Consider the following 15,482-nt stretch of genomic DNA (forward strand, 5'->3'; position numbering starts at 1 on the left):
TAGGTTAAAGGGATGAAACAGGTGACAAGGTGTAAACATCTGTAATACAGTGAAACAAAACATATTTTATGTTTTGTATTGGCTGCACTTCCTTCATATTTTGGTCTGATTATATGCCAGGTGGAAAAAATATTATACACGGCCTTCCCAGATGCATTCGAAAATTAAAAACATGTACAGTATTAAATAAATTTTCCTTCTCTCTGTGGTTGTCTGTGTCTGTTTCCAAGAGCTCCACAACAGAAACAATGAAGAAGCTGCCCTTCTTAGGCCAGTTTTTGGGACGTCTCTGCTGGAACCCGTATGTCACTGTGGGCGGTGAGTTCACACTCTGGACGGCTTCCAGTCCATCAGTAGTGGCTTTAGGAACTACCAGGCAGGCAGATGTTATAATGATGGTAATGATTCTGACATGATTTGTAATGTGTTGTGTGGTGGTGTGTTGTCTGCAGATACAAGCAGAGAGCTGCTGCTCCGGTGTCTGTGGGGACTGTACTCGGATCATCCAAGCAATGCTGTGGAAAGAAAAGCCAACCAGTGGATACAGGTACAACTTATTAAATCTGAGAGTCATATACATAAAAAAACATATTATAAATTTCTTTCTCATTCACTCCATTTTGGTTTGTGCTGCACATTAACTATTTATTATCTGCACAACTTTTTTTTTTTTTTTTTTTGTAGCTCACTGAAATTCAATTTAGGAGAGTGTTAATGTGGGAGTAGGGTTCATAAATTATAGCAAGTCAAGTCATTTTTCAAACAAAGGATGCATAAAGGCAGGAAAAATTGTGAAAAGTAAAGCAGGGCTGGTGTTCATTTTATATGTTTTGATAACAGTTTCAGTGCAATGCTGCACTCTTGGTTAGAGATTGAACATTATGGATTCTTTAGGGTTGATACTGATATACATGATAAAAATGACTCAATGATAACAAATGTTAAAAGTCTCAAATCAACCAAAAACATAAACATTTTTGAACTCAAAGAATATTTAATGCTCTTATGCATACAAAATAAACAGTTAAAGAAAAGGTAGATCACAGGCATTTTCCACCTTCCAGCTGCACGCAGTCTGCTAGTGGGGCCTAGTGGGATAATGCATGGGCTACATTGGTCCACAGCTGCTCCAGCAGCACAGGGCCGACTGTGGATGTGTCTGTCTGTAAATAGGGCTGGCTTTTTTTTTCATGCATAATCACATGTTCTCGACATTTTCTACTAGAATAATCCCACACTGGTAGTAAGTAATAGGTTTGCATGACCCTGTCTGCTGATGTGTAAATCTGAGATCAGAGAGAGAGAAAAGAAAAAAAATATTAAATGATGAAATGAAGAAGTGGGGACAATTTCATTTATTTTGACACATTTATCCATATTTAAACATTTAAACTGCTATGTCTGCGACTGACTACCGTAATAATTGTAGTCTGCACGCAACATTTTTTTTCTCATTCCCCTGCTTTGTTTTTCAAACTTTTCTATTTTCACCACACCTCACAGTGACGCATTCGCACCATGCGTATTTAGAAGCGCTACATTGAAAATGGTCCATCTGAAACAGTGTCTCGTGGTGCAGCGTTCCAAACGTCGTGTAATCAATCAATCAATCAATGCTGGTGTGTTAAAAATTCATATTATAATGAAAAAAATAAACCAAAAACGGTATTTCGGTATGAACCGGTATACTGCCCATCCCTATGTGTAAATCTTTCCGGGAACCACAAATATCAGCCTGGACGATATATCGGTCGATCTCTAGTCATCGCACTTGATGAAATCTTTGTAACCTGAAATTGAAGACTTGACATAATAACAATAATAATAATAAGCTAAATGTTTAAATTTCACATGTTGCTGCAGATAAATCTTTTGTCAGTAGTAAGGAAGTGCTGTGTAGAGAGTCGATTTGCAGAAACAGCAGTCTGGTAAAAGACTAACGTTTTATAGATTATAAACAGTGTTTGAGTCATAGTTTAACATATCCTTGTTTCTGTCCTATGAACCTTGTGATTATTTTTCACTGTGGGAGCCTACTCATTAATCCTGCAGATGAAATATTTTATTTTACAAATGTTTCGGTTAGGCGAACATAAAACGACGACATAAAACAATTACACAATGCACAACTGGAAGTCATGCACACAAAGAGAAAAAAAACATGGCTGCCGAGGACACATTCAAAAGTTCACTCATTAGTTCACTTGATCTGAAATCATTTGATGGACTTTGTTAATCGAAGATGTGCAAACAATAACGATAACAATTATTGATTTTGTGTTAGTTGAGTTTAGTTGTATGAAACTGTATTTTCTTGTTATCATCCCTTAAATTGTCATCGTGTTCAGGCCTGATCTATTTGTTGTCTGTGTCCTTATTTGTTTTGGACAAACTTGACATACAGATTAGCTGGCGGTGACATACTTTTAACAAATATTTTTGAAAGAATCTCTCTTAGACTGCCTGTGGGCTGCTGAAGAGATTTTCTGTCTAATTTACTTTTAATAGGAGTTTGCTCGCCAGCTCTCTTGTCTTTCCTCTCCAATTGGACATGGGATGATGAATGAGATGAGACTGGGTCTGTTAGCCTAAAGCCTCTGTGCCCGAAACTGTAAAACATATTTTGAAAGCAAATTAAAGCTGACTGCTTTACTGCCTCTTGTCACCAGAAAAGGATCAGCCTTCACATTATAGAAAGCTGATCCTACTTACTGTGCGTTCTCAAGGCACGCACACAAAAGAGGGGAAAGAGAACAGAGGGAAGAAAACGTTCTGCAATTTTCAACTTTGAGAGGGTTCACACAGATGGCTTATGATAAACAATGTGGAACCTTCACATTTTTGCCAGATTAACTGTGTGTTTGTATTCTCCTGATTAATTTCTCATCTAATAAAACGTCGTGCTAATTAAAACAATGCCTTGAACGTAAACCTTGAATGTGCCAGATGGTCTTTGACCTGATACAAGACTGGGAAGGGGAGTGCACTCCGTCTGGCTGTAGGGTCTTTACAATGTAACGTATGTGCAAAATTAAACTTAGGTGTAACAGTTGGGATATAACGGCTTAATTGCATGTTTTTCAAATGATCTTTATTGAAATTATAAACATCTATTGTAACAGTATGAAGCTGAAATAATGATTTAATGAATCAATAAGAGGATCAAGAGACGATAACCGGTAGCTTTTTTTTTGATTTTTTAAAAAAAAAAGAAGAAAAAATCGAATCGATCAGTAGTCATTGATCTAGGAATTTAGTCAAGAGTGGAGGTTCCTTAATCTTCTGCTGTAGTGAACTGGGAAGACTAAACTATAAATTGAAAGATGTCACAGAGTTGGACTTCCTGTAATTGGATAGATAAAACAATTGTCCTATTTATCATGAGGCTCTGTAAATAATAATCATTAATCACTAGCTACAACAACACTCAGTACGTTTACAGGCACGTAAAAAAAAAAAAAGAATTATTGCCTTAATCTAACTTTAACTGGACAATTTAGGTGCATGTAACAATGTGACTTTGACTGAAATCTGAGTTCTTTGATTAAGTCACCCAGATAATGCGATTGGAAATCGATTTTCTCGAAGCACGAACCTTATCTGAACCATAAGTAGTGCACACATTGTGTATGAGATTAAAAAAGATGAACTATTATCCATCTTGTTGTTTGAAATGCCGGCCTGCCGCATTAACGACTCCAGATGTTCATTATTTGACGTATTAGGTCAATTGAAAAAAAGGGGGCCGTATTAACATGGTATTAACCTGCTGACAAGACATACAGTATATCGCCACCTACACTAACATGTTCTTGTTAGTTATTCGATTTTCTTGGTTGCATGTAAACTTGGACAAGGACCGCATTCAGAAAGAATTTAGAGCGTAGCTCAATTAAACTGTTAAATGTTTAAATTTTAAGGTTCGTGCTGTATTTTCAAGGATCGTTGTGCAGCCCTGACAGCTGTGGGGGGGGAGTTCATTGGGGCCATTTGCACTAAGACTGCATGCATGTATTCAGTGCTGCTGCGCTCGCAATGAAAAGTGTCCAAAACTGCAATAAACTTATAACCACCTCTGCAGCTTATCCTCATTGTCCCACTCTTGTTCCTCCGACTGAGATTCCACTTACCACAAATGACAGCAATGGCGGGAAGCACAAAAAAACCTTTTCACCACAACTCAGCCCATCAAGGAGGGAGGTGGGGGGAGGGAGGGGGGGGTTGGTTTTAAGACCAGAGATGGTCTGTCTCTGTGTCTCTGCCTGTGTCTGCGTTGTGTTGCGCTGCCTGTCCTGGAATGCAGAATGCAGCCTGTTTTCTGTTAGCCCTGTCTGATCTTGCTCCCCAACATTGTTTTCTTGCTGCCTCCATAATAAACTGAAGGTCTGGTGCTAAGTGGCATCCAATACTGTGTTTTATTTATTATTTTGTTTTAGGTTTTTCCAAGTGCTTGCACATGTTTTTAAGCATTTGTTCAAATACATGTGGTTTTCTGCTACTGCATATGTTTGTCGCTTAATGTATTTTCCCTCATTAAATTATCATAGTGCGCCGAGTATTTTGCCTTTTCTGCCATTTTCTTTTTTTTTTTTCACCTTATCCCCTCCTTTCTGCGCGTCTCCTCTCCACATCTGAGTGTTTGGTGAATTCTGTGTACAGCCGCACACAGTAGCTGCAGGCGATATCAGAGAGTCATTAAGTCAATTGGTCTTTTTCTCAACATCCTGTAGCAGCAGAGGGACCACACAATGCTGCAGCAACATGGCGTGATCTCGGAGGAGATGACGGATAAGTGAAGCATGGGAGTCCAATATTAGAGGGCCACATGATGAACTGTTTGATAGCTCGATCTTTGATGTGTGTCTTTAGTGACTCAAACAGGGTGAACCACAGGTAGGCCCTGGAGCCGCTGTGGCTGCTTTATAATTTTGAAACCTATTTCTGACTATTTGCTGACATTGGCTGCTGTTCTTTGTGTTTTTATTTGAAGATGAAAGCAGCTTTGACACAATAACACGTAGACATCTCTTCCTTATTGACTGAAACCATCCTTTATATTTCTTCCTTCCAAGTTGAAGGTTTTCACCTCAGTGGAGAATTCACTTACTATTTCTCACATTGTTTTGCTGTACATAGAGAGTTACGTAGAGGCTGCCAATAGCCAAGAGAAGTGACATCTCCACATCTCCACACTAGGAGTAGACACAAACACTGGGCTGACATATGAACTGAATAGTTATAGTGTTAAAAATCTTCTGATCTGCTTTTAAACAAATACAAATGTTTTTCATTAATTTTATTCATAATGTTCAGGCAAATCTAAGCAGAGTTTAAGACTTGGATTTAATCTCCAGAGACCCTGCGTCCTCATATGGGGACGTTAAGTTTGACATTTGTGGCATATTATTCTAATTAATTTAAACTTTTATCCTCATAAGTTGATACTAGTTGTTGTAAAAACATGACAGTGGGAATTTCAGCAGATTCATTCTACAGACGATCACAAAAGTGGACAAAACCTCATCAAATTTTACAGTTGAAACTTTATGCTTATTAACTTTTCTTGTTTAATATGACACACAATAGTAACAAGCTATAACTTCTATCTATCTATCTATCTATCTATCTATCTATCTATCTATCTATCTATCTATCTATCTATCTATCTATCTATCTATCTATCTATCTATCTATCTATCTGACATGAAAATTACCATTTTGTTACATATTGGTGACTTTATTATAATATTGAGTGAAATAATCCCCGTGTCCACACATGAGGACATAATTTTTTCCCAAAAACTACTTCCTGTTCAAAGACAAAGCTTAGAGTTTATACTTTTTAGTGCCTACTAATCCTAAATAAAGAGAAATGGAGAAATTAAAAATGCATACCAAACAAAAGCTCAGGTCTTAGGAGGTTAAACAAAAGCTACATCCCACTCATAAACTGCTGTTTGCATCAGTGTTATTTTTTAGTCATAGTCAAAACCTTTCAGTGTCGAGTGACTTGATGTAAAATTCATCATTTTACTGAAGTTTATATGAATTTATGGAAACAGTTATGGAAAATGACTTTTCTTCTTTAATTGCAGTTTCCTTTGTTCATGTTTCAACACACTAGGCGCTAGTTTAAGCACTCTTGCTTCTAACTTTACAATGTTCTACATTCAGCCTATCCCTCATTTCATCTTCCCTTTTCTGTTTTGACTGTCTGATGCTATACTTCAGCCTTTTGTCGGTTTTGGGAGAATTCAATCATGGCTCGGTAATTGTTAACAGACACCCATCAAAAACAGCCCAAGTCTTTGCCTTGTGCATTTTTCTACATCCTCTGTTTTAATTTTAGATTTATGGAGGGATAATTTCTATGGCAGCAGCATGTCCGTGTCCCCAGAGCCAACCCAGTTGCTGCTTTCTGTGAAAGAAAGAAAGATGACTTTTGACCTAAACTATTTGCCATCCATGTATCCTTTTGCCCTTCATCCCATTCCTTTGGAGACCACACCCTTTCTCCAAATACAGCCATCAGTGCAGCGCGTTCCCAGTGCGACCGTGACATTTCTTCTAACCAGCCGTCCTTCCCTCGCCGTCGCCCCCCCCACCCCCCCCACCCCAGCACCACTGTGCCTCCTTTACCGAGGGTGGGATAAATGTGATTGGTTTTTTATGCACTCAGTGTGCAGGGTTTGAAGGCTCTCAGATGGTAGTGATTGGGGTTGTTTTGTGAGACTATGTGGAGGGTAAGCATCTTAGCGTGCTGTAGAGCCCGGCCAAAGAAACCACACAGCTCCACCAACATCACTGCAGCACTCCTCTGCCTTGAATTTGGATTTTTTTTCCCCCTTCATATTGTGCCTCTCCCACTCTCATTTTCTCCTCATCTTTTGTTTAGCCCCATTTACGTGGAGTTTGAGCGTGATTTGTACTTCTACAACAGTGAATGTTTCTGTGTTTTTGGTTCGTCCCAGTTGTAAAACCAGATGTGCGCTGAAGATGTGAGGACTTGGCTGTTTCTGTTGGATCCCACTCTCCGGCTTGTACCACCGATTCAGCTTGGTGGTCGAAAGGGAGAGGATCGTCTCTATGGTTTTAAATCAACTCATGATGGTTTAAAGCACTTGTCAAACATTCGGTACATTAATCACGAGACCACTGAATGCTGTGTGGCAGCTTTTTAGGTTTTAGATTTTGCCAACACTAAAAGTAAAACAAGTCAACGTGTCTCAACTGTTCCCGTGCCCCCACATATTTATTTAATTTTCTGACAAAAATCATCAGCTCTTTTGTTCTCGAATCCCTCCTGTAACATTTTGACATTATGAGTATTTCTTTTCCTCTCTTTGTTCCTTCATCATAAACAGTTTTTACACAGACCAGAATCAACTGAGTTTATTACTCTGGTTTATCAGTGTATGATGAGGCCCCCCCACCTTTTTTTTTTTTATAAAAAAAAAAAGCTTGTTAAACACCAAGACCCTCTGTAACGAAGAATGCTCATATGCTGTCCATACATTCTCCCTTACTGGAATACCTTTTCTCCACTCATGTGGTTCAAATGATGTGACGCCAACACAGTCATCCTATGTTCCAGTAACTCATTAGCTTTGATGTTATGGATCGTGGGGTTTTTCGGGCAGATTGTTTCAAAGCCTTGTCCACTCTGCTAGAGATACGGTACATGTAAAGTCATAATACTCTGCTGTGCGCTGTGTTGCATGCCTCCTCACAGAAACTGTTGCGCCAGCTTGCCACAGAAGATGATGACGCTGCAGCACAGGCTTTAATGAAGCATATAGGTGCACCAGATAAAGAGTATCACCTCGAAGTCTTAAAGAAGGTAGCGTCTCTTTCACTGTGTTTCACTCTGCTGGTTTAATACGTGAATATAATTATGTCTGTATCTAATTTGTTTTTTCCTGAAATTCAGATGGTGACAAAGCTACAGGAAAATATCGGGAAAAGCTGCAGCTTTCCTAGCACCATCAATCAGAGGTTAGCATAAATCACACTAGAAACTAGTGCTGCAATGATTAGTTTGGTAATTAAGTAATTGGCTGATTATTTTGTTGACTGATTTGTTTTGGTTCATAAAAAGTCAAGATAATTGATCATCGGTTTCCCAGAGAAGATTGTGTCTTCATATGTTTTGTTTTGTCCAACCAACAGACTGAAACCCCAAAATATTTACTCAGCAGTGATTGATAACAGAGAAAAGCAGCAAATGTTCCATAATCAGTTATCAAAATAGTAACGGATTAATCATCTCGATTGTTGCTGCTCTAGTAGACACTGCCTCGAGCAACAGATTGGCTTACACAACATTATAAATTAGCTTGTACAGTGGGAAGCAATATATCTATATCTATATCCATCTATATCTGTCTGTCCATATGCATATATGCACCACTGAATGCTGTATATTCAAATCTTTAGACTATTTAAATGTAAACTACTCTGTGCAGGTGTGCATGTGACACCATTCTGGCTACATCAGAGGCTTGTGTCCCCCTCGTCACCTGTCCCGAGGCTTCCTCTCTCATCGATGCGTTGCTACAGCGACCGGTGACTTGTGTCAGAGATGGTCTTAGTGAGGACTTCCTGGATGCTCTGAGCTCTGCCTGCGCCAGGTAAGGGAACAGGCGTGGAGCTTCTTTTAGACCGAGGCTGCGTTCATAATCACTCTTGGCTTACAATACTACTGCGTTTGTTTTTCACCAGTGTCCAAATGAGTGTGAAATGTATGCACTATATATTGCCCTCCAGCATTCCCACAGTGAAATGACCCATGGATGTACGCTACGTTCTGCTAACATTCCCACAATGGCACTCGTTGCATTTTACAGTTGTGTGACCCTACAGCTGTTGGTGATGATGTAAAAAATGATGATAGGTGTCCAAAATCTCAATTTACTAGTCACGAGAGAGCGAACTGTTGAGTCTCTGTGGCCTATAGGGAATAGTGAATGAGTGAAGACTTACACAGGAAACATTCTTCTTACAGCCAGAGTTTATCACTGGAGGAGCAGGCCTTAATCTCTCTGTGGTGTCACAGCCTGTCCAGCCTGGAGGAGGCAGTGCTCAGTCTGCTGGAATCTGTTACCAACACAGGGTCAACGCCTCACAAGCTAGAGCTACAAGTAGCGCAGTCACTGCTGGTGGGTAATATCTATTTTATTATCTGTATATTTTGTTGTGAGATTGTGCGGAATCACAACCTAACCTCATATCATTCTAACCTTTTTGGGAAATAAAACTCATATTTAGGTAAGTTGAATGCTGTTAATGGACATTTTGGAGCTCATGCGTGACCTTGGTCTCTTTTGGAAGCCAAGCCTCGGAAGTTTCAGAATCACTCTCAATGGTATTGTTCTTAAGTAATGAAAGTTGGCACACAGTTAAAAAAAAATAAGAACCACTTGGGTTTTGATTTTGAGCAAATGTGTTGGTTGAATCCTATAATGACTTTTATCAATGACATCATAAGAAAGATACATAATTTAAGCAGCAGTTACTCTGATTGGTTCAAAAAGCTGCTGCTGTCCCATATACGACCGTATACGGATGTTAAAGTGTTAAACAGGATAAAGTCCTTTGTTACAGTCTAGGGCTGCAGTTAAAGATGGTTCTTGTAACGTTTTAGACAGAAAAACCCAGATGAACTGTGAATCCACGGTAGCATTCAGTCTAAATTATTTCATTTACAGTGATGTAAAAGAGAAACTCGACATAAATCCGCGGATTAATCCTAAGAAATAGCAACACATTTGGCATTGTTACTCGCTGATTAATGTTTCCTAAAACATTGAGTTAATTGATAGGATAATTAATTCATGGATTTGGATGCTATATAAAGGAAATATCAGATTGTGTCTGAGTGGATCCCATGAGAAACTATCATGACGACCCATATCAAGCCAAAAGTCCAGAGCATACTGTACTGTGTTTGGAGAGCTGAAATTCCTACCGTTCACCTGTGACACTGTTGAATAGCTAGAAGTGGGCTTGTTTTCTGTTGACAGTGTTCAAGATGAATCTGTAGCATATTTTGCCATTGTACTCTGGCATTTCTGTCCCGTTTCACTGCTGCGTGAATTGGCATCGTTTGAGACCGTTGATGAATGGGTGATATACAGCTGCTGTTAAATGAGTTTATTATTTACACAGTTTGACTCATCTGCCCTGAATTATGGAGGCCCACATCAGAAATCGTTGCACACTCCATATGTGTTTAGCTCCACTTTGAACTGCTTTGTAAACTGTGAAACCAAAGCATTTGAATATGAAGCATTTTTATTATGAACTACCGAGGTGTATTGTTTTCATGTGCAGAGCTCTTGGAAACGTTCCGTTGTGTCTTCATCCGCTGTTTTTGTCTGGCTAACTTACACCATTTGGCTTTGCTCTACATACATCTCACATAATCTGTCGATCTCTAAACCGCGTCTCACATCATTTGGCTTTACTGTACTGGGTAAGTACTGAACTCTCCGTCACTTGAGTCCTTGGCTACTCCTCAGTTTATATAATCCAGAATCAAGCCTGGTTCAGACGTAACGAGTTATTTTTGATTTATAGATTGTTATAGCTTGTTATTGAAGATAATGTCGTCATTACTAAGATGCAGTCGGAAAATACCAGCAGTGAGTTGTGTTCTTTTAATAACAAAGGGTGCTATTTATCCAACAAGTGTTTGACGAATTAGTGGGGCGGATGTGAAAAGTAAAGATTATAGTAAAATAATTAACAAAACTCTGAAATGGGATTCAGTAACACGCCAGAATCCAGACCTAGCGCGAAGGTAGACGTGTCTCCTGCGTTTTGTTTGAGTCAAACATCTCAATCCAGCAATAAATGACCTGGGTGCTTTTCAGAACGGTATCCCGTTACTGAATTACTGATTGCATTTGCCTTTGGTAGCTATGAATGGTAGTGGAACAACAGCTTACCTTCCATTTTTGCTCCAGTTAACATAGGTAAAGTTTGTCAGTTGTGTTGCTCTTGTTTTCCCAGAGTGATGGTCCACTGGAGCCGTGTACATAACGGGGAAGGAATGCACAGTTTCTCAGTTTTAGAACTCAAAAATGAAGATAGATTTGGACACGCTGGTGCACATGTTATATGGATTACTAACACTGCATGTACAAATAATGCCTGTCTGTTGATTGAACCTGTTTCCACCATCTTGAGTTTGTAGGAGGATTTCTGTAAACAGTCGAACTAGCTCTGTGTATATATACAGTGCGTGCGTAAGACAAAGAGGAAATCTGTTTATTTCTCTGTCCTGTCATGGACCAATAATTGTACGGAAATGTTTTGGAACTTCTGGGAAAATAAGTAAAGACTTTTCTTTTTTCTTTTTTCCTGGAGTTGTTTTTTTTAATTTATTTACTTTTTTTTACATGTGGACGTATTGATGTAAGGCCAGGGGGCCCACGCTTTTGCATGCAACATCCATTTCTGATTGACCTCTGGTTTTATCGCTTTACTAGTTCGCATGTATTTATGCAAAGCCTCACACAAAGGCCTTCAGTGGCCACGCTTTTGTTTATGATATTACATCTGGTATAGTGTGTCTGTCGTTAAGAGGGTGGGAGGCGGACGTTTAAGTTTCACTTAGCCTTGAGGTTGTTTGGATGTCAGACGTGCGTTTTCGTACAAGTGTCCGTGCAGTGCACTCTGTTGGGACGCACGTGCGCGGGGGCACATAACGTGAGGCGTGTAAGCAGACTGGCTCGCCTCTCTCCTCGCCTCCCTTTTCGCTCACTTGTTTAAACTACAATCAAAAATGGGAAACATGAAATTAGGTTCGCATTCCTCATTTTGGCTCACCCCCCTCCGCTCCCGTGATCCAGTGAGAAACGCAAGCCCAATAACAATAAACAGTCACTTCCTGGGCCCAACTGCCAAAAACAGGATGTTTGTTGCGTGCTGTAATTGACCCTCCTTGAAGTGTTAGTGGTAAGGTATAGAGGAGGATGCTAAAAAAACCCATCTGTTTTCACTAGGGGCAACCACGACAGTTCACATGCATGCATGCAAGCTGGCATGCAACCCTGACATGCAGATGTACACTGTTATGCATAAACCGTTTGCCAACATATTTCTGATGCCCACGCAGTTACATGTAAAGCCCAATTTGTTTGATTAATGGACTTTTCTGGACAAAGAGTGAAACAGACGAGAATAAAGAGGATTAAAACGCTCGCTTTCTATTTTATGACAATGTAATGACACCATATAAACACTTGGTGGGGCTGTTTGTTCTTACTCTGACCGTAATTGTTGTGCCAACTCAAGCATGCCCAGTGGAAGGGGAAATGCCCTTTATAACACCATATTGTAACTTATTGGTACATATTCATAAGTCAATCATATTTGACACCAACATTAAACTACATTTTCAACTACTACAGCTTTTAAATAGGCTGTGAGGAAATTAAATGGATCATCTTCCTAGTATCTGCTTCTCTTCTTAATATTCCCACTACTGTGTCACCCTGCAGGAGTAAGGCCTGTAAGCCAGACAACATGTGATCCTCCTATAGCGAACCACATGTCCTTATATAATAAGTTGGGCGGAGGGAGTGGGTAATTAGGGGCTAGAAGATATGAACAGTACAGCTGCTAAATGTTTGCGCTGGGGCGTTTTAGAATGTGTTAAATCTAAAACACATGATGAGTATGCATTAAGAGGAGATGAGAAAGTGAGTAAAGGGGGGGAGTGTGGAGGTAGGGCTAACAGAATGGTAAACTGATGAGTTTAATGGGGAAAGATTGAGAACAGGGCCGGAGGTTTTTAGACGATGCAACAGTGACACCCGGTGACCAGTACTTTGGGAAAACTCGAGCATTGCTCGTAGATAAACTTCGTCATCATATGTTCATTATCATTATTTCCTGTGGCTTCTAGATTTGTTTTATTGGATGTTTGCATCTATAAAGCATATTAATGTTTGTTTTTGTCTTTCAGCCCAAGGCTTGTGCTCAGCACTGCTCGATGTTCTTGGTTGCAAATGACATCTTCAGGTGAGTGCCGTCTTGTGGCGTCAAGGTGAATCTGATGTGTGTGTGTTTAAGTGGGTTTTTCTGCATTTATTTGCTGCTAATGGACCATAATTGTGTGTGTCTGTGTCTTTGTGCTTGTGTCTCTGCCAGGTCTGTCCTTAAACAAGCTGAAGGAAATGAGTCCGTTAAATCTCTTATCCAAACCTTTACCAGGTGTTTCATGAGGGAACTGGCGCTGCTGCAGCCTCAGGTGGGCTTTTTCATTTTAACAACAGAGCCACATGACCTACAAACTACAAATTTGTGTTTTTCTCATTGGTTAACTGATTCATGAAAATTCCAATTGTAATTACCCAAAGTGCAATGTTTTTTTCAATTTTGCTTGGACAATAATTTCAACTATTTACCTGTTTCCCTATTATCAGACTTGCTGCTGATGCATGTACACTATTCAGGCATAACAATATGACCACCTTCATAATGTTGTGTAGGTCTCACTTGTGCCTACAAAACAGACACAAGGGAGACTCATCAGAGAATGGACATGGTTCTTCAGAGGGCGTTCTGTGGTGTCTGGCAACAGGGAGTTGTGGATGTAGTGAATATGGAGGCCAGGTCAACACCTTTATCATGTTTTTTTGATTTGTTCCCAAACTGTTTTTGTGTGACTGTGTCAGGCTGCATTCTGCTGGGGTGGCTTCTGCCATCATGGAGTGTCTTTGTTATGGGGTGGGGGTGACTGGTCTGGTCTAGGTGGGTGCTACATGTCTAAGAAACATCTACACTAATGCCAAGTCCAAAGGTGTCCCAGCAGAACACTGAATTATCACAAGATGGTCAATGTTATTTACTTCTCCTGAAGTCATAATGGTCATAATGTTATGACTGGTCAGTGTAAGTCTTTGGACTTAGACTCTTTAGACTTACAATAATATTTTCAGCTATTGTTTCTTGGAGACAAAATAAAACCCTTTGTTTTCTTGTCTCAACCTCTCTCTTTTGCATCGGTTGCAGCTCGGTTTTCAGGTAATCACAAACAGCAGAGACATTACACTATCATGTATAACCACAGCTGTCTTCAATCGGGATGCTGAAGTTTTAATGACACTATTATTAAAACAACCATTTTCATCTTTAGTATTTAATGCCAAAGAAGACTTCACCAACTATAACAAGTTCTGAGCCTTATAACAGATGTCCACTGACTCTTATTCAACATCTCTTCTGGAAAGCAAACAGTGGTTAATACTTTAATGCAGAAGTAGAAGATACATACACACACACACACACAAACACAATGAGCACTTACCTCCCCTCTGTGCGCAGAATCACTTAACTTTTGATGAATCCTCCACACCATTATCACTTGTCTCCAACTGGGAGCCTGCCGCTCGCACCACCGGCACCACAGTTCACAGCTCGGCTTCGCAAACAAAAAATGCAAATCATCAGATTGCAGGTAATAACTTTGCACAGACAGATCACCTGCAGTGTCTGGAAAGCACTACACGGATGTGTTGATATGAACTTTTTCTACCTTTTTTTAATACTGCACTGATCCCACAAGGGGAAATGATCTCTCTGCATTTTGACCATCCAGTCATTCACACAGTAGCGTTTACGGTCGGAGCAATTTGGAGGTTAGGTGCTTGCTCTCAAGCCACCTCAGCCATGGACTTCTCAGCCCCCGGCTCCCACACTTACGTGTCAGCCATTGCTGTCACATGGCTAGAAAACAGATGTGTTACTCTGTGAGTGTGATATTTTATCTGCTGTTCAGCTCCATGAGAACGGTTTATTCCCTTTCGCCTCAATAATCCACTAGATGGCAGTGCTGCAGCACGTTTACAGCGCCCTCTGTTTTAATGACCGTTGTCACAACGCACTAAATGATACCTATTATACGCAACATTACACATTAGCACCTACTGTATCACCATTACACAGCCTCCCATTCAAAACGTCATTTTTCAGGCTTTCGAGCTCACTGAGCTATGGGTTGAAGGTATGTGTGATTTACATTGATGAGACTTGGGGAAAAATTGTGCTTTGTGTTGTTTCAGGCGATGAGCGTTTCCATGAAGGCCTTCTTCCCACAGTCGCCTCAGAGTCTGCTGACTCCCCTCATTACTTTGCCGTCAGGTGAGTGAGAGGACACACTTGTGCTCTGCGTGTCTAGCTTTGAACATGTCCGTGACACCGTGCACAAAAACTGGTATTGTGAGTGGTTGGATATTCTTTAACGGTGTGTAAACAGTTTTCCTGCAGTAGGCTGAATGGGCTACTGTGTTTCTTGCCGTTGCCGATCGATAAAGTTAGTTAATAACTGTGTTTTATGTGCCTGATGTTAGAAATGAAAGTTGACATGATGTGGAAAGGAAGTTGAGATTGTCAAAAATGAGCGTCATTACTTTTCTGAAATCTATAATAGTTTTAATAAGTAAAAGGTTTAGTTCAAGCTGCTTTTATTTTGA

At 40.0% G+C, this 15,482-nt stretch overlaps 1 protein-coding gene across 1 annotated transcript in view; it reads left to right on the plus strand.

Moving 5' to 3' along the window:
* Positions 1 to 15,482, plus strand: part of fancc (FA complementation group C) — a 29,408-nt gene that overhangs the window by 7,196 nt on the left and 6,730 nt on the right. The window contains exons 3-11 of the mRNA XM_047590987.1: positions 231 to 318; positions 453 to 547; positions 7,733 to 7,840; positions 7,931 to 7,995; positions 8,466 to 8,630; positions 9,005 to 9,158; positions 12,974 to 13,029; positions 13,159 to 13,258; positions 15,072 to 15,150. Coding sequence (XP_047446943.1) covers positions 231 to 318; positions 453 to 547; positions 7,733 to 7,840; positions 7,931 to 7,995; positions 8,466 to 8,630; positions 9,005 to 9,158; positions 12,974 to 13,029; positions 13,159 to 13,258; positions 15,072 to 15,150 — 910 coding nt within the window. The remainder of the gene's footprint in view (positions 1 to 230; positions 319 to 452; positions 548 to 7,732; positions 7,841 to 7,930; positions 7,996 to 8,465; positions 8,631 to 9,004; positions 9,159 to 12,973; positions 13,030 to 13,158; positions 13,259 to 15,071; positions 15,151 to 15,482) is intronic.

Source organism: Mugil cephalus, chromosome 8 (genome assembly GCF_022458985.1).
Source record: "Mugil cephalus isolate CIBA_MC_2020 chromosome 8, CIBA_Mcephalus_1.1, whole genome shotgun sequence".
NCBI classification, from domain to species: domain Eukaryota; kingdom Metazoa; phylum Chordata; class Actinopteri; order Mugiliformes; family Mugilidae; genus Mugil; species Mugil cephalus.